The sequence below is a fragment of the Ochotona curzoniae genome, unplaced genomic scaffold, assembly GCF_017591425.1.
Source record: "Ochotona curzoniae isolate NIBS_2020 unplaced genomic scaffold, NIBS_Ocur_1.0 patch401, whole genome shotgun sequence".
NCBI lineage: Eukaryota > Metazoa > Chordata > Mammalia > Lagomorpha > Ochotonidae > Ochotona > Ochotona curzoniae.
Genome location: NW_024466975.1, coordinates 901,558 through 925,055, shown reverse-complemented (window position 1 = coordinate 925,055; position 23,498 = coordinate 901,558). Strand labels below are relative to the sequence as shown.

The following is a 23,498-nucleotide window of genomic DNA, read 5'->3' as shown; positions in this document are numbered from 1 at the left end:
ACCTGGAAGTTAGAATTAGAATACAGAGCTTGGTTCCAAACCCAGGCATTCTACTGTGAGATCCAGGTACAACCTAAATACTAGGCCAGGTGCTCACTCCTTATTTTATTAATAAACCAACTTTGTAATCATCAGGTGTTCTTTCCTAAGAGTGTGCATATGATAATTTTCTGGTTAGGATTAGTGGAAAAAAAGGTTATCTTTTAAATACATGTTCCCTGAAAAATCAGTGACACTTGGCCTGAAAGTTATAATTATAACCTAATTCTTTCCCCCTTCCCATTTTATGTCAATTCGTAAATGCTTATTTATAAACTACTGGATATTAAAATTCCAAATATCTTGCCAGGTCCTTTTAGAAAGATAATGAATTATTCGGCCCGGCGCAGTGGCCTAGTGGCCAAAGTCCTTGCCTTGAATGCACTGGGATCCCATATGGGCGCTGGCTCTCATCCAGGCTGCTCTACTTCCCATCCAACTCTCTGCTTGTGGCCTGGGAAAGCAGTAGAGGAACGGCCAAAGCTTTGGGACCCTGCACCCGCATGGGAGACCTGGAAGGGGCTCCTGGCTCCTGGTTTCAGATTGGCTCAGCTCCAGCCATTGCGCTCACTTGGGGAGTGAATCACTGGACAGAAGATATTCCTCTTCGTCTCTCCTCCTCTCTGTATATCTGCTTTTCCAATAAAAATAAGTAAATCTTAAAAAAAAAAAAAGGCGGGCCCGGCGCCGTGGCACAGTGGTTAAGGTCCTCCTCGCCTTGCAGGCCCAGGATCCCATATGGGCGCCAGTTCTCTCCCGGCAGCCCTGCTTCCTTTCCAGTTCCCTACCTGTGGCCCGGGAGAGCAGTTGAGGACGGCTCAGGGCTTTGGGACCCTGCACCTGCGTGGGAGACCCAGAAGTCTCCTGGCTTCGGACCTGCATAGCATTGGCTGTTGCGCTCACTTGGGGAGTGACTCATCAGACGGAAGATCTTCCTCTCTGTCTCTCCTCTCTATATATCCGCCTTTCCAATGAAAAAATAATAAAAATAAATCTTAAAAAAAAAAAAGGCAAGCGCTTTTTTATTGGAAAGTCAGATTTACAGAAAGAAAGCTCTTCTGTCCACTGGTTCACTCCCCATTAGCCAAAATGGCTGAATCAGCTAATCCTGGCTCCTGGCTTCAGATCAGCACAGTACTGGCCATTGCAGTCACTTGGGGAGTGAATCATCGGGCCGAAGATCCTTTTATCACCAAAGTCTGTAGCACGTTTTTTGTTATTATTTTTTTTAATATTACTTCTTTCAGAGTTTTTTGCATTTTACAGTGTATGTTATTTTAATGGGACTTGAACAATTTTGACCCAAGAATTACGCAATTTTTTTACTTTGGTGGTTATAACTAGAAATATTTCCAATGCTTGGATACTTTTTTTCTGGTTCTCATGCTTTTGGAGGCCTTATAAAAAATAGAAATCTGAAACAGAAATATTAGCCAACAATAGCAGTCAGTCTTCTAGTTTTTGAAAGAAAAATTGTTTTTTAAACATATTTCAAATTTTAGATGGGAGATCTTGAAAGAACTATAAAACCATTTTAGATGGGCAATCTTATATAACTAGATACGCAGTAAATTAAGGTAGTACTGAAGTTGAAGAACAAAGTAATTGATTATTTATGAATGCATGTCTGTTATGTATATCTCTAATGAGAAATATCAAAGTTAGTTTAAATGTAAAATATTACAAGTGTTAGTTGCAATGTAAAATATCAGTAATTTTTGAATACTTAAAAATATTTTGAATGTATTATGTTAATATTATTACAATTAATTTTACCTCTCTTTTTTCAGTGTGACCATTAGAAAATTTTAGCCTGCATTTGAGATGTTTTACTTTTGTTTTACAGTGTTGTCTTAAAAGTCATACAGTATGGATAGGTATACCCTGAGTGATAAATAAGCAAAATGGAAATAATGGTTAACTCTTTTACAGTGAGTTCTACTGTAGAAATCATTATAATGCAAGCCCTTTGCTGGGTCCATGATGACTTGAATCAAATAGATGTTGGCAGCTATGTTCTGAAAGTTTGTGGTCAAGAGGAGGTACTGCAGAAGTAAGTTTATTCACTTAAATACTTAATAACAGCTTTGGAAATTTCATTTTTAATGACTTAAATTACAAATGCTTCAAGTTAAATTTATATTCCAGAAATACATTGAGTCCTATTTAATTGCTGCATTGGGTTTATAAGCTTATGTTGAAAAGTCCTATGTCTAAAATAATATAGTAATAAAATTTCAGAGATAAATAAGATATAATATTCTTCAAGAACCTAATAGCTTCATACAGGAAGATTTTTGTGCTATTAAATTGATAGTTACATCATTCCATACTCTATTTTCCTTTTGTACTGTTCTCCATTGAGTATTGTTAACTCTGCATACAGTACTCAGCTTGTTATTTCCTTTTGCTTGCCAGAACACCATTATTTTTTTTCTTAATCAGGTAACTTTTTTATGTGTAGCATTTAGTCTAGTTGTTTTACAGATCTTATTCTTAGGCCATTGGAAATGTCCTTACTCTTCTTGTTTTCTTCTTTCTCTTTGCTTTTTGTCTTTCTTCATATAGAATGATTTTTTTTAAAATGTTAGTGTTTGGTTAGAAAATTCTCTTATTTTACCGTTCTCTTCAATATCTATTTTATTCCCTACCTCTATAATTTTTCATTTGACTAGAATAGTACTGTGAATAATTACTGTTTCTTAACAGTAATCATTGTCTTGGAAGTCACGAACATATTCAGAACTGCCGAAAATGGGACACAGAGATTAAACTACAACTATTGACCTGCAATGCAATGTGCCAAAATTTGGCTAGAACAGTAAGTGTATACCCCTTTAAACTGACTTGAGTTAGTTGAATTTGAGTAATTCTATTTATTAGCCATTTTTAAGTTTGCACATTTTCTAAGATTCCTGGATTAGTCTGGAGTTATCAACTTATCTTCAACAAAAGTCTTTAGCAGCTAATGGAAGGTAAGTTAGCACATTCAGAGCTAGAGGTATATTGAACGTCAAAGTGGAGAAATGAAAATTGAGTATGTTATAAAATAGTTTCACAAGAGTGAAAATGTCAGGAAAAAGGAAAAAGGAAAGATTTTAATACTATGAGTTGGGGAAAGAAAAAGTTAACGTGTACACCAAATGGAACAGTTATTTTTTCACAAGATGAAAGCTGTTATTCTGTTTTAGAACATTTAGTACTTTCTTTGAGGTTAAGGCAAAGTAAAATGCAAGTTTAGGCATTGATTTACTGTATATTAAACTTTCCATGAATTTGAAAGTGAAGATTTGCTCTCTGAAGAAAATTATTCATTTGTGAGTATTTTGGATGAAAAAATATCAGCCATTTCCACTTTTTTGTTTGATCTTTACTCTTTGGTGGAATTTATTTCAGTTGGGTGAAAACTGTTTTATGAAATTCAGTACATTTTGGTAATTAATGGTAACTTCTGTTTTCACTTTCCTAAGGGATGATGATTTTTCATAATATGGAATGGCAAAAGAGGCTGGTGCTTTGTTTTTTGGGAGATGAGAGGGAATGGAAAAAAACTTGATGGTATCATTGGAAAAAGAAAGCAACAATTCAGATGATCTCTTTCCCATCTGGTCCCCACCTTTATTTGATTGCCAACCATATTTAAAAGTGTACTCTATATTTAGAACTCAAGTCGTTTTTGCATTAAGAGTTATTTATAGATCAGAAACTAGACTTAAAAAGTATTTTATGTTTTCCGTTTCAAAACCAAATCAACCCCTTTTTTTTTTCCAGAATATTTACTTACTTTTTTTCTGAGTCATTTATAGATAATGGCTAATTCTGATGGAATTTTATGTTTATTTTATTTAATTCTGAAAAATCACTTCCATCATGTTTAATCATATTTGATTTAGAAATATAAAGGAGCAAAATGTATATCTCATCTTGACATGTACACTTGTGTGTTTAGGCGGAAGATGATGAAACACCTGTGGATTTAAACAAATACCTGTATCAAATAGAGAAACCATATAAAGAAGTTATGACAAGGTAATGTATCTGAAGATTTTTACACACATAAAAATTTTTTGGTGATTTAAACAATCTTTTTTTTTTTTAATGTAGTATCCTTTAGCCACAATGATGGTTCTTTGTTTCAGACATCCTGTTGAAGAACTCTTAGATTCCTATCACAGCCAAGTGAAACTTGCTCTTCAAACAGAAGTAAGTCTTGAAAACATTTTGCGTAATGACTTAGTCATTATTCTTTCTTTTTCTATTTTAAATTCTGGTGATGACATTGGATTAAATATTTTGAGACATTTTAAGTTACATTGTTGATATTTGCTGTCTTATTTTCTGACCTACTGACTAACCAGAATTCTCACTAATGCTGGAGTCCACGTGTTTACTCCCCTTTAGTTTTATTACTAGAAGGAATCTTCTAGTTAAATCACATTTCTAGGAATCATACTATATACTAGGTACTTGAACTTTAAAAACGAATGACCACATCCCTGCCTATGAGCAACTTGAAAATTAGTGATGGAGAATTTAAACAATATAGCAATGTGGTATCATAAAATTAACATACAGGGATTCGTTCGAGTTTTTGGTAGAGCAAGAAAGAGTACCTTACCCGGTTGAAATGTTCAAGGAAGGCTTCCTAGGAGGGGTGGTTCTTGAGCCAGCTCACAGTTGAGATTGTGAGTTAGTCAGAAGAAAGGTGAGAACAGAAAACAAACAAGCACACAGATGTGATCATTGTATGGAAGTATGAACAGTTCTGTATTAGGGTGTAATGTGTGAAAAGAAAATTAAGAGTCATAGTAGACATAACTAAACCAAAGTTATGTCAATTTATAATTTGTAATCCATGTTAAGGAGTTTTACTGTATCTTCTAGGTCAGGGAGCCATATTCGGCCTTAGTCCACTTTCTGTTTCTGTGAAGACAGGTTTTTGAGCATAACGTAGTTTGTTTACATGTTGTCCTTGTTGTTGGCATTTGTATTCCAACAGTAGGAACTGAAACAGAGACACTATAACCTAAAAAGCCTACATTGTTTATTGCTGGCCTTTTCATAGGAAAAAAAGGCTAAGCCCTACACTAGCTAACTAAGATACTGTTAGGCAAGGATTAGAGGGTAACAGGGGGTGACTGACTTACTTAATCTTAGACTCTGAAATCACTCTGACCAAACTGTAAAAGTTTGATTTAAGGCGACAGATTTGGTTTCAGAGTTTTGTGTGTGTGTGTGTGTGTGTGTGTGTGTGTGTGTGTGTGTGTGTTTAAGATTTATTTGTTTTTGTTGGAAAGGCAAATTTACAGAGAGAAGAGACAGAAAAAAGACCTTCGATCTGCTGGTTCACTCCCTGAATGGCTGCGTCAGTTGGAGCTGATGACCCAAAGTCAGGAGCTTCCTCTGGGTCTCTGGGCACAGGGTCGCAAGGCTTTGGGCCATCCTCCTTTGCTTTCCCAGGTCATAAGCAGGGAACTGGAAGGGAAGTGGAGCAGCCTGGACACAAACTAGTCCCATGTGGTATGCGGGTGCTTGGAAGTAGAGGATTAGTCAGTTCAGAAAATGTCCCAGCTCCGTGTTTTTTTTAATTGTTATTAATTTACTTATTTATTTAATTATTTATTTATTATTGGAAAGTCAGATTTACAGAGATGAGGAGAGAGAAAGATCTCCCATCCACTAGCTCTCTCTCCTAAGTGGCTCCAACGGCCGGAGCTGAGCCGGTCAGAAGCCAGGAGCCAGATACACTTTGCACCCATATGGAATCCTGGCGCGTGCAAGACAAGGACTTTAGCTACTAGGCTATTGGGCTGGGCCCCCCATGTGTAGTCTCAGTGAAAGATAATGACTGTGTTGAAACTGAAAAGGAGGAAACTAATTAACAATATTTGGGGTATAAAATTATTATTTGGGGAATAAAATTGGTAAGATTTGGTTGGTGATTGAATATAAGAGGAAAGTGTATAGGAAGACTTCCAATTTTTTAGTATATAAGCATATTCTTACATTGAATATCTTATTACTAAAAATCTTGTCATGTGTGGCAATGAAAGAAGGAGACCATACTCCTTGCCTCCAAGTAATTTGTTTTGTAGTTGGTGAGATAGGCTATCAAATAAACTAGGAATATGCGCACGTGCACATGTGCTTCAAAGTGTTCACGAATAAATTGAATTAAAAGGTAAGTTTATTTTAGTGGATAAATTTAAAATCCATGATAGATTTTTGATAATTCACAGTCTTCATGAACTTTTTGAAGAGCCCTCATATACATGGGTTTCAGCATATCTTTGCAGCAAAAAGAAATCTCTCACCTTTCCCTTAAGCTAGCCATCCTTTAAAATTTACTTCTTTATATTTGAGAGGCAGAAACAGAGGTAAAGAAAGAGGGTTCCATCTGCTGGGCCAGGCCAAAGCTGGGATGCTGGAAATCCATCCACATATGTCATGGAGGTGATAGCAACCCAACACTTGAACCATCACTTGCTGCCTCCCTCAAAAGTGAAGGGAAAGTGGATCCAGGACTTGAAACTCACGGCACTGAGATAAGGGGACATGGGTGTCCTTAATTGGTGTCTTTTGTTGTTGTTGTTTTTGTTTTTAAGATTTATTTATTGCTTTGAAAGGCAGAGTTACAGAGAGAGAGGATCTTTTACCAGTTCACTACCCAAGTGACTTCAACAGCTGGAGCTGGACTGGTCTGAAGCCAGGAGCTTCTTACTGGTCTTTGTGGGTTCAGGGACCCAAAACACTTGGGCCAGCAGCTGCTGCTTTCCCAGGCATATTAGCACATAGCTGGATTAGAAGTGGAACAGCGAGGGCTCTAACCAGTACCCACTAAGCCAAATGCCCATCTCTAAATTTAGTTTTTAATTCCATTTTCTGTGAATGCTTTGAAGTGTCATTGTGTTAGTATTGGGTGGGGTATGGATATGTGGATGAGAAAGAGAGGTAAATAATAAGTGCTAAGTGAGAGGGAAAAAGGAGGAAGATAATATTGAAATTTTGAATAGAGTGTTCAGAGAAGGCCTCGTTGAAAACATGAATGGTAGTGAAGAGCTAAAGGAAGGAGAGGGAGAAGTAGCATACCAGGAAGAAATTTATATGGTCTGTTTAGGCCTTTATAGCTGCAATAGAGTGAGGGAGACAGGCAAGAGTAAACCAATCTGCTGCTGCCAGGGCGGAATGAACGGGGTTTGGAGAAGGGATGACATATAAGGAGAAAAGAAAAGACAGAAGTTTTTTGAAAGCAGAGCAAAGAAATCCTGTCTCTGAGAGAATGGGGTCATTACAGTGCCTGTCCTGGTGACATTTGTTTGTGGAACAGTACTTTATGTTAATTTCATTCATTTGTGGATCTACTGAATTATCTGCATCCCAACCAGGAGGTCCTCAGGCGGATCATCGCATGCTCTGAGGGTGGAAGAGAACAGAACTTGCGTCCAGTCGTCTTAGGAATGTGTGCTGCCTGGGGCTCCGGCCTTGCCAAGCTTGGCCCTTGTCAATGCAGCTTTCATTCTCAGACGTTTGGCACTAGTTCTCTGTCCTCCCCTGGCTGCTGCTGTCTCTTTAATGACCTCCATCATCTGAATTTAGTAGCTTAAGAACAACACCTGCCTCTGAGCTTCATCAGCTTTTGCCCACTGCTGGCGTGTGTGCATGCAGAGTGTTCTAGGCGAGTTTGTGCTCAAAACAGTGTCTACCTGCGTCACAAATCAACAAGGCATATGTTTTTCAGGAAGTGGAGAGGAGATTGCACGTACAAGTGGTGACGATGTAGGACTAAATTCTGTGGTGGAATTTGAAGCTAATGTTTAGAGAACTTATCTATAGATTGGCTGTGGAATGTGAAGAGAGAGAGGGATTTATGGTAACTTTCAAAATGTTCTATCTGAGCAGCTGGAATTTTCAGTATGAAAACTGAGAAGTAGAGATTTGAGGAAGATCAAAAATTCAATTTTGGACATTATATTTGAAATGAATGTTATGCATCCTAAAAAGATGCTGAATAGGCAATTTTTAGGGATTTAGCATTTTCTGTCAGTGTTCCAAGTTAGAGGGAATAACTTAGGAAATCAGAATGTAAGCCATATTTTGTAGCTATGAGATTACATGAGATCAACAGGTTGATCAGTGCAAGTGGAAAAGTTAGTTAAATAAAGCAAAAGATTGCACATTCCTCTGCAGTGGCCATACCATTTCTGTTTTTCTTGTGACAGAACTACTTAAAGTTAACTGGTTTTGTAATATTCATTTCCTGTTTTCCTTTTTTCCCATTCTAATCAGGCTTTCAGTCTTAGCACTTCCCTGAACTGTACATATTTAGATCAGCAAAGACATCTGTGATCCCAAGTCCAGTAGTCAGCTTAGTCTTTATTTTTCTCAACCTTTATGTAGATTTGTATGTCTGTGCTTTTTAAAAATTTTTATTATTAATTGACAAAAAATGGTATTTGCTTTCAGTGTACTGTGTTAAATTTTGATATGTGCATATATTTTACAGTATCAAATAAAATAAAAGTTTAGCATGTCTATTTCCTGGAACATTTCTTACTTCTTTATGGTGAGAACATTTAAAATAACTTTTTAAAAAATGATTTATTGGACCCAGTGTGTTAGCCTAGTGGTTAAACCCTCATCTTGCACACACCAGGATCCCGTATGGACACCAGTTCGTGTCCTAGCTACTCTGCTTCCCATCCAGGTCCTCCGCTTGTGGAAAGCAGTAGAGGATTGTCCAAGGCCTTGAGACCCCATACCCATGTATGTAGAAGACCAGAAAGAAGCTCCTGGCTCCTGGTTTGGATCGGCTCGGCTCTGGCAATTGTGGCCACTTGGGGAGTGAACCAGTGGATGGAAAATCTTTATTTTTGTATCTCCTTCTTTCTGTAATCTCCCTTTCCAATAAAAAATAAATTTTTTTAAAGATTTATTTTTATTGCAAAGTCAGATATTCAGAGAAGAAGAGAGACAGAAAGATCCTCCTCACTCCCTAAGTGACCGCAGCTGCCGGTGCTGTGCCAATCCAAAGCCAGGAGCCAGGAACTTCTTCCAGGTTTCCCACTTGGGTGCAGAGTCCCAAAGCTTTGGGCTGTCCTTGACTGCTTTCCCAGGCCACAAGCAGGGAGCTGGATGGGAAGTGGAGCTGCTGGGATCAGAACCGGTGCCCACATGGGATCCCAGCACACTCAAGGCAAGCACTTCAGCCACTAGGCCACACCGCTGGGCCTGGTAAAAAAAAAAAAAATCAAATATATATATATATTAATTGTCCATATTCTGGCTCACTGCCAATGTAGCCACAATGTCCAGGGTTGATCCAGGACAAAGCCAGGAGTTACAACTTAAACTGGGAATCTGACCTGGGTGGTCAGCAGGTGCCGAAACATTTGGGTCATCTTCCACTGCTTTTCCCAGGCCATTAACAGGAAGCTGGATCTGATGTGGAGCAACTTGGACATAGCTGGCACCTGTATGAGATGCTAGAATCAGACATCTACAACACTGCAAAATCCTTTCTGCTGGCTATTTTGAAATATATAGTACACAGTTTCTAGCTTAATCACTCTACTGTGTAGTTGAATACTAAAACTTATTCCTCCTCTCTCTCTATTATTTGTTACAATAGATTCTTCCTTCTTAAACCGTGTAATTGACCTCTGGGATATCATCTTGATTTTCCCACTTGCTTTGGGTCCTCCGTTTCACTCTAACTTGTAGGCTTTTTTTTTTTCCATTTAAAATCTCTAACTCTCTGACCACCTACACCCCAAAATGTCACCAAGGCTCAGTTCTGTGGTCTGTTTAAGTTCACATGCTAGGACATCTTAACATATCTTTATGCTACTGACTGAAATGTGTATATGTGGCCTTGATATTTTCCCCCAACTCCAAATAAGAATAGCCATTAATTAATATCTTTATATGAATGTCCAATTAACTGACATCTCAAATTTAAGATGTATAGACTGAATTTTTTATATTGTCCTTTGTATCTAGTTATCCTTTAGTCTTTTCTTTTTTAAAAGTTTTTGTTTGTTTTTGTTTAATGCAAGAGCAGTTTTAGAATCAGAACAAAATTAAGAGGAAGGTACAGAGTTATCCTATATAACTCCTACTCCCAAAAAAGCTCTATTACTTCCCCATAACAGTTGGCAACTCTGTCCTTCCATTTATTCAGGTCAAAACCTCAACATCATTTTTGACTTCTCAAGTAAAAGATCTTTGACATTTCCATACTTAGTTTAATTCATGTCAGCTTTACCTTGAAAATAATTCATTGCGTGACTATTTTTCTTCAGCACCAGAACTGTAGTCCTAGTCATTCACAGTAGTTCCTTACTAATCTCTCATTGCCTGCCCTGTTCTTCTATAATATCTAGTCCACAGGCAACTGAAGTTACCTCATTTTAAAAATAAACTACTACACCAGGCAGTAGCTTTCGGTTAAGATGCTGATTAAGATGCCCACATCCGAGGGCCAGTATTGTGGCATAGCACATAGAGCAACTCTTTGTTACAGTGGCATCCCATGTGGGTTCTGGTTCATGTCCTGACTGTTTCACTTCCAATGCAGCTCTGCTGATGGCCTGGGAAAGGCAGCACAGAATGGGCCAAGTATTTGGGTTCTGGCCACCCATACAGAAGACTTCAATGAAGTTCTTAACTCCTGAATTTGGCGGCCAAGTGCTAACTGCTGGGGCTATTTAAGGAGTGAACCAGCAAATAGAAATGTTCTGGGAAAGCAATGGAAGATGACCCAAACCTTTGGGCCCCTGTACCCATGTGGAAGACCCAGAAGACACTACTGGCTTCAAACAGGCTCAGCTCTGGCTGTTGCTGACATTTGGGAGTGAACCAAGTTTTTTTTTTTTTTTTTCCTTCTTAAGGATACTAAATGCAGTGTCCTAGATTGTATCCTGGAAAAAAAAAAAAGTACAAGTGGAAAAACTGGTAAAATCTGAGTATAGTCTGGAGTCAGCTTAATGTATTGGTATTAAATCTTACATTTGTCTTGACAAATGTAACACACTTATGCAAGATGTTACTTAACCCAGGTTCTCTCTCTCTTTTTTTTTTTTACTTTTGATGTTTACACAGTTGACCACAGTGAGAAGAGTCGAGAATCAGGGGAAAGTGGATGGGATCATTGTTTGCAAATTTTCTTTCTTCTTCTGTATCTGGGGAAAGGGTGAGGTTAGAAGAGAAGCCACAACCAGCCTCCCACATGTCTCAGTACCTGGGGTTGGAAAACAGCCACCTGATACCATCCCAGGATCCCTGATGTGGAGCACGTGCCACGGGTTCTGTTCAGGTGGTATTGATTGTTCTGAAATGCTGTCGATCTTATCGATCCAAGGATAAGAAAATCGTTGCAAGGTCCATTAGCTGACTTAGTGCACCTTAGAGTCTCCACTTGCCCAGATACTGGATGTCAACGTTTGGGTCGGGTAGTTGACCAATTTGTTCTGCTCTCCTTCCTCTGCTGTGGCACTAGATGTCCTCTTTAGGTCCCAATGAGCTGCCATATCCTCCATGTGCATCTGGGCATGCTGTCCACTGCACCATCTTAGCCACTGAGGAGGCCAGTTCTGACACATGTACTCCACAGTCAGACCACAGATTGTGTGGTTCTTCTCGTGGCTGGAGTTCTGAGTCCAGTGGTTCAGTTTGTGGGATCCCCAAAGAAACTTTGTCTGACTTGACCTCAGACTTGACTCTTTCGTGTGTTAGCCAGTACAAGTACAACTTGCTAGTAATATATTAGTATTAAAATCTTACATATGTTTTGACATGTGAGATGTCGCTTAACCCAGTTTCTTTTAATATTATATTGGAATTCTGTGTAGTATTTTTAAAATATATACATCTAAGATTTTTCCAACTAACGTTTATTTTTAAGGAAATAAGAGCAGAAAACACATGCACAATGAGAAAAGCCCAGAGCCAGAAGAGGGTCTTTTTGAAAGAAAATAAAAATTTATAAGTTCTTTGGGTGGGCATTTAGCCTAGCAGTTAAGATCAGTCTGTCTCCTGTGTGGGTAGGAGGGGACTTAGTGCTCGGGCCATCATCTGCTTCTTACCAGTTCACAGGAAGATGAGTTGCAAATAAGGTGAGACTTAGTCGGAGGTACTCCAGCATGTGGTGTCCGCCACAATGCCCAGTCCTTTCCAGAATGTTTAATCAACATAGCAGTCCCATATAACCCAAATCAAGATTCTCACATTCTAAACCAATGTACCTCTGTCTAGTGCCTGGCTCTAGTTCCTGGCTCCAGTTTCCTCCTAATGCTGGTTTCTGGAATTAGCAGTCAGGACTGAAATAACTGGATTCCTGCTACCCTAGAGTGGGAGTCCTGGAACCGTTCCCAGTTTCATGCATTGGCTGGGCCCCGTGCCAGCAAATGCCCACGTTTGGAAAGTGAACCAAGTATTTGCTCCCACTAAAATGATTTTTCTCCAAATCCTGCTTACAAGTCTTACTACGTAGAATTCAAAGCCTTGCCCTGATTATGGCTTCAAGGCTTTGCCCAGACTGTCCCCCACCTCCTAATCTGCCTGCTTTCTTTTTCTGGATGATTTTCTTTCAAATATTGTCAATAGGAGACCTATTGACCTTACTGTTCTCCCTTGAACTTACTGTTCTCACTACTGCTCTTTCCCCAGAAATTTTTTTGCATCAAGTTTTGTGCCCATTGTCATCAGAGCGCTCCTCACTAACCATCTTATCTAGAATAGAGACTTGGCATCATTTGTTCAGTGTATGCATACAATTCATTGATTTTTACTTTTTAGAAAATGCAGAGTTGTGATTGTCACAACCTAATTTTAAAACACATGTCTATATATATGTCTGTTCTTTTTCCTGCTTTATTGTTCAATTTTTCATTGTATGGCTATACAAGGATCATTTAAACATAAGTTGATGATATTTTGATTATCACAAATCATGCCCGTATAAATATTCATGTATACGGTTTTGTAGATTATGTTTTAATTTCTCTCAAATAGATTCTAGGGAGAGGTCAGGGAGTTTTTATTGCCCCTAACCTTTAGTATTCTAGGGATACGATATAATTCATTTGCTAAAATGAAGTTATGATGGCAATAGGGTTTTTTGAGGTAAGGATTAATGGTTTAGTTTATTATTCCAAGGGGAATAGTGAAGATTGCTGATCAAGGGCAACTGAAAGAAATTTAAATGGTGTAGAGATTCCCACTGGAATTGAGAAAGTTTTATCTTTGTAGTTCTGAGAATTTCTTAGATATTTTGAGCAGTTTGGTAGACGTCTTTTGAGCTCAAAGGACAATTAGTTCACAATGAGGGTGTGTAGGCTTTAAGCAAAGGAGGTTGTGGTTAGGGTATGGTTATGATAAGGTTCTAATAGGGTTGGTTTGAGGTTGAAGATATTGCAGATTTTCTACATAGACATTTATGACTGAGGCTTTTTTATAGGAAGTAGAGAATGAGATTATCTAAAGCAAAATTTGACATGCAATGGGAAAAATGACTACATGTTAATTAGTAAGTAATAGCTAATAAGAGCACTTTATGGCAGAGTTGGCTTATTGTGGTTTGCACACCAACTCTGTCCTGCTGCCTGTTTTTGCAAGTAAAGATTTATTGTACATAGTCATGGTTATTTACGTATGGATGGTCTCTGTTGTCATGCGCCATTTGTAGAGTTGAAATGGATATTTAGGTCCATAAGGCCTAAAATTTTTATTAGTTGGCCTTTTAAGAAAAAAGATGACCAATCCTTCTGTGAGTCCTGAATTAGCAGGTGTATGAAGACTACCATCAGCTCTAGGCTGGGAAAAAATGAACAGTGAAGCAACTCTATGGACTTGATAAGACTTTCCCCCAATCCCAGACTGAAATTCAGATTCTTCGGAGAGGAGGTTATAACTATCACAGGAACACATGGCTTACAATTGGCAAAAAATACTTGAGAGAGAACTTTAGGAAGAACTGTCAGAAAAAGAGGAGAATTTGGATTAAGGGCACAGATAGAGTTGGTCTTTGATAACCTCGGGTTCTTATACTGAATTTAAAAAAAAAAAAAGGATTGGGATGCTGCTTCCTGCTTGTTTTCAGTGGTCCTGTAGTGCCCTCTATTGACAGATTTAAGATTGTGTCAACTGGCAAAGAAATGAAGGGTCTAGCCCTAACAACAGGAAGGAAAGCAGAATATAGAGTGAAAGACAGCAGAAGTGTTAGCAAACTAGAGAACTGGAAGGCAGACCTTAAGGCCCTGAGAACTGTGGGGTGGCTGGGTCTTGGAGAAAATGAGGTTGTTTCATTTAATCTTGAAGGTGAAAGGAACACTCAGTTTGTTATAGCTGAGCCTCAAGGGTGGAAAAATATAAATTTTTAAGGGTTAGTATGGTGCTGAGTTTCAGTCCGTTTTAATAGTACTTGCCATAAAACTTTTATGAGTTGGGCCCGGCACCATGGCCTAGCAGCTAAAGACCTCACCTTGAAAGCACCGGGATCCCATATGGGCGCTGGTTCTAGTCCCAGCAGCTCCACTTCCCATCCAGCTCCCTGCTTGTGGCCTGGGAAAGCAGTCAAGGATGGCCCAAAGCCTTGGGACCCTGCACCCGCATGGGAGACCTAGAGGAAGTTCCTGGCTCCTGGCTTAGGATCAGCACAGCACCAGCTGTTGCAGTCACTTGACGGAAGATCATCCCCTCTGTTTCTCCTCCTCTCTGTGTATCTGACTTTGTAATAAAAATAAATAAATCTTTAAAAAAAGTTTTGTGAGTTCATTTATTATGTGTAAGGGTAATTTTTAATGAAAAATTCTTAAATTTAAAACTTACACCTGGGTGACTTTACAGTGCATTTATGTATGATTGGGTATGATAAAAGCAGTTGATCTTTGTATATAGAAGCAAGTGATAAAGTTGACTCATTTCCCATCCCGGTCCCCAGTGCCAGCCTCTGAAGAGCTTAGTCAATATCAGATTTTTGTAGGAGGGATAGAAGGATTGCTTTCATTGTGGAAATTATTCCAAAATGAGAGTAAAAGTCTTTTTAGTGATTTAGTAATTTGCTTATAATTTGTTTTATTTTAGATTCTAATATGAAATTACATACGAATAATTGTGTCAGTTAAAATTAGCCTTGTTTTTTCCTACTTTATTTTATGAAAAGCTATGATAGTTTTTTTAATTACAAAAGAGTAAAAATTATCTGTTCTTAAGCACAAGTAAAATGTCTGAATTCCAACTTCATTGGTGAAATTAATCTTTTAAATTCCACATGCTTAGTTTTTTTTTTCTCCTCTTTCCTTAATTCACTTTCTATTTTAAAGAACCAACACCGAGGAGTAGATCAAGTAATTAAAGCTGTGAGAAAAATCTGTAGTGCTCTAGATGGTGTGGAGACTCCTGCCATTACAGAGTCGGTGAAGAAGCTTAAAAGAGCAGTTAATCTTCCAAGGAGCAGAAGTTCTGAAGTAAGTGTTTTTAGTAATTGCCATTCTATTATATGCAAGTATATGCTTAAGTGAGCGTCTGTCATTTACACTGGGAAATTTTGCCTTCTGCTGGGCAAATTTTAGCATTTTAACTTTGACTTTTTAAATTTTTAGTAAATTATTTGAGAGACAGAATGAGCTCACGTTTGCTGATGCACTCCCCATAATAGCTAGATTGGTGAACTCAATCAGGACTCCCAGTCTATATTAGCATGAAGCAGTAGTCAGGAGTCCAAATTGAGTGTCACAGCCAGATGTTGTCATATGGACAATGGTCTCTTAACTGACAAACTATTAGTACAGATACCAGCGTGGTGACTTTTACTTTTGAGTTGATCACTTCTTTAGTTAGGTCGAGGATCTCTTAGTTTGGAGATGGACCATATTGGAAGAGCTTTGTGAGTTTCTAGCTAAGTTGGTTTGACGTTCAGAGATAGAAACTGAACTTGGAAGAGCTGGAGAGTTAGCTGCCACTTACCCCTCTGGATGGAAATATCGATTGCCAGTCGGGGAGTTCTTCAGGCCATCTCCCTTTCCTGTGAAAGCACCAAGACACCTGCGCAGCAGAGGCTTTTCCCCTTGCAAGCGGCCAGGTAGCCCCTCTGCTTATTAGAAGCTGTTGCTTCTAATGAAAGCCATACCTTCTGGTGTTTCCATGGAGATTTTATGGATGTTTGCATCTGTAGCAGAAGGATGAAAGAAAAGGTAGATCTCATAAGTCAGGTTTAAAGGAAGGAAAAGTTATGTTACTTAGACTATATTCATTTTTACTGAGATCCTATCTATGTTATATGGCAATTTTTGTTGCTCTTCTTGTATGCCTCTTTTTAGAAATTAATATATATGAAATTTTTCTGCTATCCTTGTCCTAATGTTATATGAGGCATTTATTCATTTTACTCAGTAGATAAAAGTAGTAGAGTAGGTGGCAGAGGAGTTTAACTTAAATAATTGGTAAGAGCCTTTTTGAGTCATTAATAAGAGTTCTAGATTTTTTAAAGGATATCCTTTTGCAATTATAGAGCAACTAATGAGAAATAAAATATTAGCATTTTTATCACTTGTTTCAAGTTAACAAGGCAGACAAATTGTAGCAATTTTCAGTTCTAATTTTCTTGATGCTAAAAATCATGCTTACCTGGTTTGGGATTTTTTCTGTTTGCATTCTTCACTGTTAGCTTCATTCCAATGCAACAGTGCAGTTTGTACTGAGAAGGGTTTCTGTGAGACAGCATTTAATTAACGTTTTATATTGTATGACTTGTTTGACTGATGTTTCCATCTGTGCAGGTGACTTCATTGTCTGGCGGGGACAGTAACAAGAGTTCGGCTGGAGGTATGTCTTTAAATTCGTTAAATTTTTGCATTATTATTGCTTCTGCATAATATAACATAATTAGCTTTTTTTTTTATATGTAGGTTCATTAAATCCTGAGAGTCCCATTCAAGTGAGCATGGACCAGTTAACTACAGCAATTTATGATCTTCTCAGACTCCATGCCAGTTCTGGCAGGAGCCCTGCAGACCTTGCCCAAAATTCTAGGAACACCAAGGAAGCATGGACAACAACAGAACAGCTCCAGTTTACTATTTTTGCTGCACACGGAATATCAAGTAACTGGGTATCAAAGTAAGTAACTGTTCAGAAGAAAATATGAAAGTTTAAGTGTCAGGAAGCACTGTTATCTTGGTGCTTAGATGGATATACAAGAATCCTTTTTTTTAAAGGCATCCATTTTTATATGAAAGGCAAAATTACAGAAAGAGGAGGGGTGACAGATTTTCTTTCTTTCTTTCTTTTTTTTTTTAATTTATTTATTTTTATTACAAAGTCAGAGGAGGAGAGACAGAGAGGAAGATCTTCCGTCCAATGATTCACTCCCCAAGTGACAACGGCCCGTTCTGTGCTGATCCTAAGGCAGGAGCCAGGAACTTCCTCCAGTTCTCCCACGCGGGTGCAAGGTCCCAAGGCTTTGGGCCGTCCTCGACTGCTTTCCCAGGCCACAAGCAGGGAGCTGGATGGGAAGTGGAGCTGCTGGGACTAGAACCAGCGCCCATATGGGATCCCGGTGCTTTCAAGGTGAGGACTTTAGCTGCTAGGCCACTGTGCCAGGCCCAGGCAGAGAGATTTTCTATCTGCTGGTTCACTCCCCAAGTGGTCGCAATGGCTGGAGCTGAGCCACTCTGAAGCCAGGAGCCAGTAATTTCTTCCAGGTCTCCCTAATGGATGCAAGAACTTAAGCCTTCCTCGACTGCTTTCCCAGGCCACAAGCAACAAGCTGGATCAGAAGTGCAACAACCAGGACTTGAACACATGCCCATATGGGATGCCAGCACTGCAGGAGGACGTTTAGCCTACTACACTATGGCAACAACCCAATAATCACTTTTGTGGGGCAGATATTCATGTTACAGTACCTGGTTGAACCCTATCTCCCTGCTTCTGATCTAGTTTTCTGCTGATGTGCATCCTGGATGATCAGCTGATGGTACAAGTGCTTCAGTCCCTGGCACTAACAGGGAGATTCAGGTTAAGTTCTGCACTTATTTATTTAGCTTGCTCAGAAATGGCTTTTGTGGGTATTTGAGGATAGAAATTTTTTTTTAAGATTTATTTTATTTTTATGGAAAGGTGGATATACAGAGAGGAAGATATTCCGCCTGATGATTCACTCCCTAAGTGGCTGCAACAGCTGGAGCTGAGCCAATGCGAAGCCAGGAGCCTCTTCCAGGTCTCCCATGCGGATGTAGGGTCCCAAAGCTTTGGGCCGTCCTTGACTGCTTTTCCAAGCCACGAGCAGGAAGCTGGATGGAAAGTGGAGCTGCCGCGATTAGAACCAGTGCCCATATGGGATCCCAGGCGTGCAAGGCGAGGACCTTAACCACTACACCATCATGCCATCCTTTCTTTTCCCTTTCCTTTTCCTTTCCTTTTTGCTTTCCTTTTTGTCTGTCCTTTTTTTTTTTTAAGATTTTTCTTGGTGGGCCCAGAGCAATAGCCTAGTGGCTGGAGTCCTCGTCTTACATGTGCTGGGACCCTACGTGGACACTGGCTCATGTCCCAGTTGCTCTGCTTCCCATCCAGTTCCCTGCTTGTGGCCTGGGAAAGGATGGCCCAAAGCCTTGGGACCCTGCATCAACATGGGAGACCCAGAATAAGGTTCCTGGCTTCTGGATTCAGATCAACTCAGCTCTGGACACTGTGGCCACTTGGGGAGTAAATCAGCAGATGGGAGATCTTTCTCTCTGTATCTGCTTCTCTATGTATATCCTCCTTTCCAAGAAAAATAAATGAATCTTTTAAAAATAAGTTTTCTTTGTTTTTACAAAAATTGCAGATATTTTAAGTTGTTCAAATAAAACCTATCTGAATATACACAAAAGGTAGGAAACTTAAAAGAAGAAATTATGCTAATTAATAAATGAATTTCAGACTGTTCTTTTTTTCTTCTTTTTTCTTTTTTTTTTTTTTATTGATTACATTGCATTATGTGACACAGTTTTATAGGCACTGGGATTCCCCTCTCCCCTCCCCAACCCTCCCACTCCCTCCCCCTGTGGTGGATTCCTCCACCTTGCTGCCTTACCACAGTTGAAATTCAGTTGAGATTCTTTCATTGCAAGCATCTACCAAGCATAGAGTCCAGTATCTTATTGTCCAAGACTGCTATTTTTTTCTACTTTTCCTGTGGAACTGGGGAAATTTGAAAACAGAGCTGAATGGCACTAGACTTCTGGATGTTTTCCCCATTCATTTTTAGTTTAGCACTTTATAATTTATTTATTACTAAGCTTTTAGTTTTATTTATTTGAAAGACAGAGGGAGAGATAAGAGAGAGTTTTTTAGTTTGCTAAATCACTCCCCAAATGCCTGCAATAACAGTGGCTAAGCCAGGAACTCTGTCCAGGTTTCCCAAGTGCGCGTGCCATTGTACACTGCCTCCCAGATGCTAGCAAGAAGCTGGATTGCAAGTAGAGGCAGGATTTGATCCCACACTCTGATATGAGATGTAGAAATCACAAGTAATGACTTCATCTGTTGTATGGAAATGTCCCTTATATTAAATTTTTAATGTGATCTTTTCATTATAAATTATTTTTTCTTAAATCAGTGGTATAAAAGCATAGCAATTGTGAGGATTTGTATCATGGTGTAGTGGTGTATCATGGTGTAGTGGGTAAAGCTGGGCTGGTATGAAGCCTGGAGACAGGATCTCCTGGATATCCCGTGTGGATGCAGAGGCTCAAGAGCTTGGGTCCTCCTGCATTAGTTTCCCAGGCTATTAGCAGGAATCTTGTCAGAAGTGGAGCTGCTGGGACTCCAACTGGCACCACAGGGGGAGGCTTACTTGCTATTATGCCACAGCACTAGCCCACAAAAAATAGCAACACTATTATTAAAGAACAGATATCCAAAAAACAGTCATAATGAATATGGAAACAAAACTAGTAAAATGAAATAAATAAGGGCAAATGTAATAAAATTGAGGAAATTGCCAAGGATAGTTATTTTGTGATCCCAAAAGATTTAAAACATTAAGATTTAACAGTAACCTAGGGCCTGGCATGGTAACCTTGTGGCTAAATCTTTCCCCTGCATCTGCTAGGATCCCGTATAGGACCTGGTTCATATCCTAGCTGCTCCACTTCCTATCCAGCTCCCTGCTTGTGGCCTGGGAAAGCAGTCAAGGATGACCCAAAACCTTGGGACCCTGTACCGATGTGGGAGACCCAGAAGAAGCTCCTGGCTCCTGACTTTGGAGAGGCTCATCCCCAGCCATTTTAGCTACTTGGGGGAGTGAACCAGCAGATTGAAGAGCTTTCTCTTTGTATCTCCTTTTTCTGTAGAATGACCTTTATAATAAAAAAAAAATTTTTAAAGTTTACTTAGCATATATGAACAGAAACAGAGTAATGTGTTATCCCCACAGTAAGATTATTAGTAGGATATAATTATTTTTAACTTGTTGTTGTTGTTGTTGTTGTTGTTTTTGTTTAACTCCCCAACTGCCTACAACAGTTAGAGCGAGGAGGCCAAGCTAAAGCCATGAGCCAGAAACTCCATTCACGTCTCCCATGTAGGTGGCAGGGATCCACTTATTTGAGTGAGCACCTGCTTTCTACCAGGGTGTACATTTGCAGCAAGTTGAACTTGAAAGTAGAACCAGGACTAGAATGCAGGCACTCTGGTGTGTGGTGCAAGAGTCCCAAGTAGTATTTAACCCCTAGGTCAAACACCTGCTACAGAATACAGTTCTGTTGTTCCTAAGGCTCTTAATTGTATGTGACTAGCTCTCTGCTTGTGGCAGTTGGAGCCAAGTCACTAATGTCTGATAAGAGAATACAGCAGCACCTGTCACCATGGTAGGAAGCCTCCCAACAGAGAAGGAAGCTCAATGAAAGTCAGGCCTATGCACGATTTAAATATGCTTAGCTATTTCTCTGACTTAGTAAAGAAAAATGATGCCTAAAGAGTAACATTTATATTCCTTTTCTCTGGGATTCATCTAAAAACGAATACTTTGTTTGATGTTATTCAACTAAAACCTAAAGCCAAATACATTATGGTGCCCCTATAGACTGGAATCTGCTGCAAATGTTCCTCCTGTTATTCCTTTTGATGTGTCTGTTCTCTGTTCTCATAAAATTTGAAATGATCAAAATTTACATGAATTTTTAAAAATTTATTTTTATTACAAAGTCAGATATACAGAGAGAAAGAGAAACAGAGGAAGATCTTCCATTCAATGATTCACTCCCCAAGTATCTACAATGACTGGAACTGACCCAATCCAAAGCCAGGAGCCCTGAGCCTCTTCCAGGTCTCCCATTCAGGTACAGGGTCCCAAGGTTTGGGCTGTCCTTGATTGCTTTCCCAGGCCACAATCAGGGAGCTGGATGGGAAGTGAAGCAGCCAGGACACGAACCGATGTCCATATGGGATCCCAGCGCATTCAAGACAAGGACTTTAGCTGCTAGGCCATGGTGCTGGGCCCTAGATGAATTTCTAAAGATTGAAATGAATTAGGGGCCTGGCATGGTGGTGCAATAGGGTAATCTTCAGACTATAAGTGTTGACATGCAGTGGGTGCGCCTGTTCCAGCCTTGGCTGCTCCACTTCCGATTCAGCTCTTTGCTTATGGCCTGGGAAAGCAGCAGATTAGACCCAGTTGCTTTGGCCCCTGCAGTCACAGTCACATAGGACACTTGGAGGAAGCTCTTGGCTCCCAGCTTCGGTTCCACCCAGGCTCTGGCGATTGTAGCCATTTGGGGAGTGAATCAGGGTATGAAAACCTCTATTTCTTTCTCTGTAACTCTGACTGTCCAAGTAAAATACATAAATCTTTTTAAAAAATGAAATGAATAGTGGTCAAATTTTGTCAGATTTTAACCATTTTGAAAGAATTAACATTGTATACTTGTATTTGTTAGCTAACTTATATTATCAAGACAGAAATACAATTAAAATCTTTTTTTTTTTTTTCAGTTACGAAAAATACTATTTGATGTGCTCTCTGTCTCACAACGGAAAGGATCTTTTTAAACCTATTCAATCAAAGAAGGTTGGCACTTATAAAAATTTCTTCTATCTTATTAAATGGGATGAACTGTAAGTGAACTTTTTGGCCTTCTAATTCTTTGAGTGTACCCTATTCTTTTTTCCGTGGATTTTAGCACTGCTTACGTTGAAGTTCATTAAGTTGTCTAATCGATGTCTTAAGGTTTCTTCTAGATATGATTCTGTAAAATAGATAGAAATTCTCATTAAAATGTCAGATAATGCTTTTAACTCTGTATATTAGTACCTTGCAAAAATATGCCATTAATTCTCTTTGGCAAGTGAAAAATGTAAATTTATTTGTAAAAGATTCTAGCATGCTGATATAACATTGCTTAGTATTTTTTTCAGTAACACTATATAAGACTCTTTATTCTTGATTAACATATATCCAAGAAAATTAAAACCTAATGATCTTAAATTAATGTAAAACATGATATTATACACTATGAATTATTCTATTTTGTTTTTCAACTAAGGGAACTGTATCATTACTTTATACAGCTAGACAGTTGTACAACTTTTCACTATTCCACTTTTATTAAATGCTGCTCTGTTTTCCTTTATTATTTAAAATTACAAAAATGTCTGAAAGCAATTAAATAATACAAAAATTTTTAACAGCTTAAAATTTATTAGAGTAGGCATTATTGAGTTCATATATTCTTTCAAACTTAAAACAAATCACTGAAATATATAAATATTTGTGTATATATGTGTATGCTTATACCCCTAAACAGAATACTCATTATCATTCTACTAGTTGGTTTGTTAAAGAAATAAAAATGGCCACTGTTATTTTGCCTGGTAATTGACACTATATGTCTTAGGTAAAGATGCTTGCAAAAAGTTATGTTTTGTAATTCTATATTGTTAACAAAATCATTTTTAGTAATACAGGTTAATGAAACTTGATACCTAGTTTTAGGTTACCTCTTATTAAAGATTATTAAGTCAAATAAAGTACTTAACATGCTTTTACTTTAAAGCTTTAAGCTTCATTTTCTAATTTGGCTTTTCCTTCGATGTATTTTCTCTTCCTATAGAATCATTTTTCCCATCCAGATATCACAGTTGCCATTAGAATCACTTCTTCATCTTACCCTTTTTGGAATTTTAAATCAGAACAGTGGAAGTTCTCCTGATTCTAATAAGCTAAGAAAGGGTCCAGAAGTTTTGGGCAGAGTTTCTTTACCTCTTTATGACTTTAAGAAGTAAGTAGAATGGTTGTTTTGATGGATTACTATGGCCATATCTTCACATCAAAACTAAATGGTAACACACATGAGTTAAAGATCTTTGTTTTTCCAGTCTGATAAGAAGAGGTGAGTTCAGAAATACACAACAGAGGAAGCCAAAGTAATTTTCTGTAGGATTGAATGGAAGATTGTCACTATTCAGATTAAAAGCAACAG

The 23,498-nt window shown here is 38.6% G+C and overlaps 1 protein-coding gene across 1 annotated transcript in view; it reads left to right on the top strand.

Annotated features, from left to right (window-relative positions):
• Positions 1–23,498, top strand: part of LOC121167627 (phosphatidylinositol 4-phosphate 3-kinase C2 domain-containing subunit alpha-like) — a 101,075-nt gene that overhangs the window by 52,623 nt on the left and 24,954 nt on the right. The window contains exons 6-14 of the mRNA XM_040997167.1: positions 1,972–2,092; positions 2,749–2,860; positions 3,989–4,068; positions 4,179–4,242; positions 15,360–15,503; positions 16,815–16,860; positions 16,944–17,154; positions 22,012–22,134; positions 23,130–23,297. Of these exons, the coding sequence (XP_040853101.1) occupies positions 1,972–2,092; positions 2,749–2,860; positions 3,989–4,068; positions 4,179–4,242; positions 15,360–15,503; positions 16,815–16,860; positions 16,944–17,154; positions 22,012–22,134; positions 23,130–23,297 (1,069 nt within the window). The remainder of the gene's footprint in view (positions 1–1,971; positions 2,093–2,748; positions 2,861–3,988; positions 4,069–4,178; positions 4,243–15,359; positions 15,504–16,814; positions 16,861–16,943; positions 17,155–22,011; positions 22,135–23,129; positions 23,298–23,498) is intronic.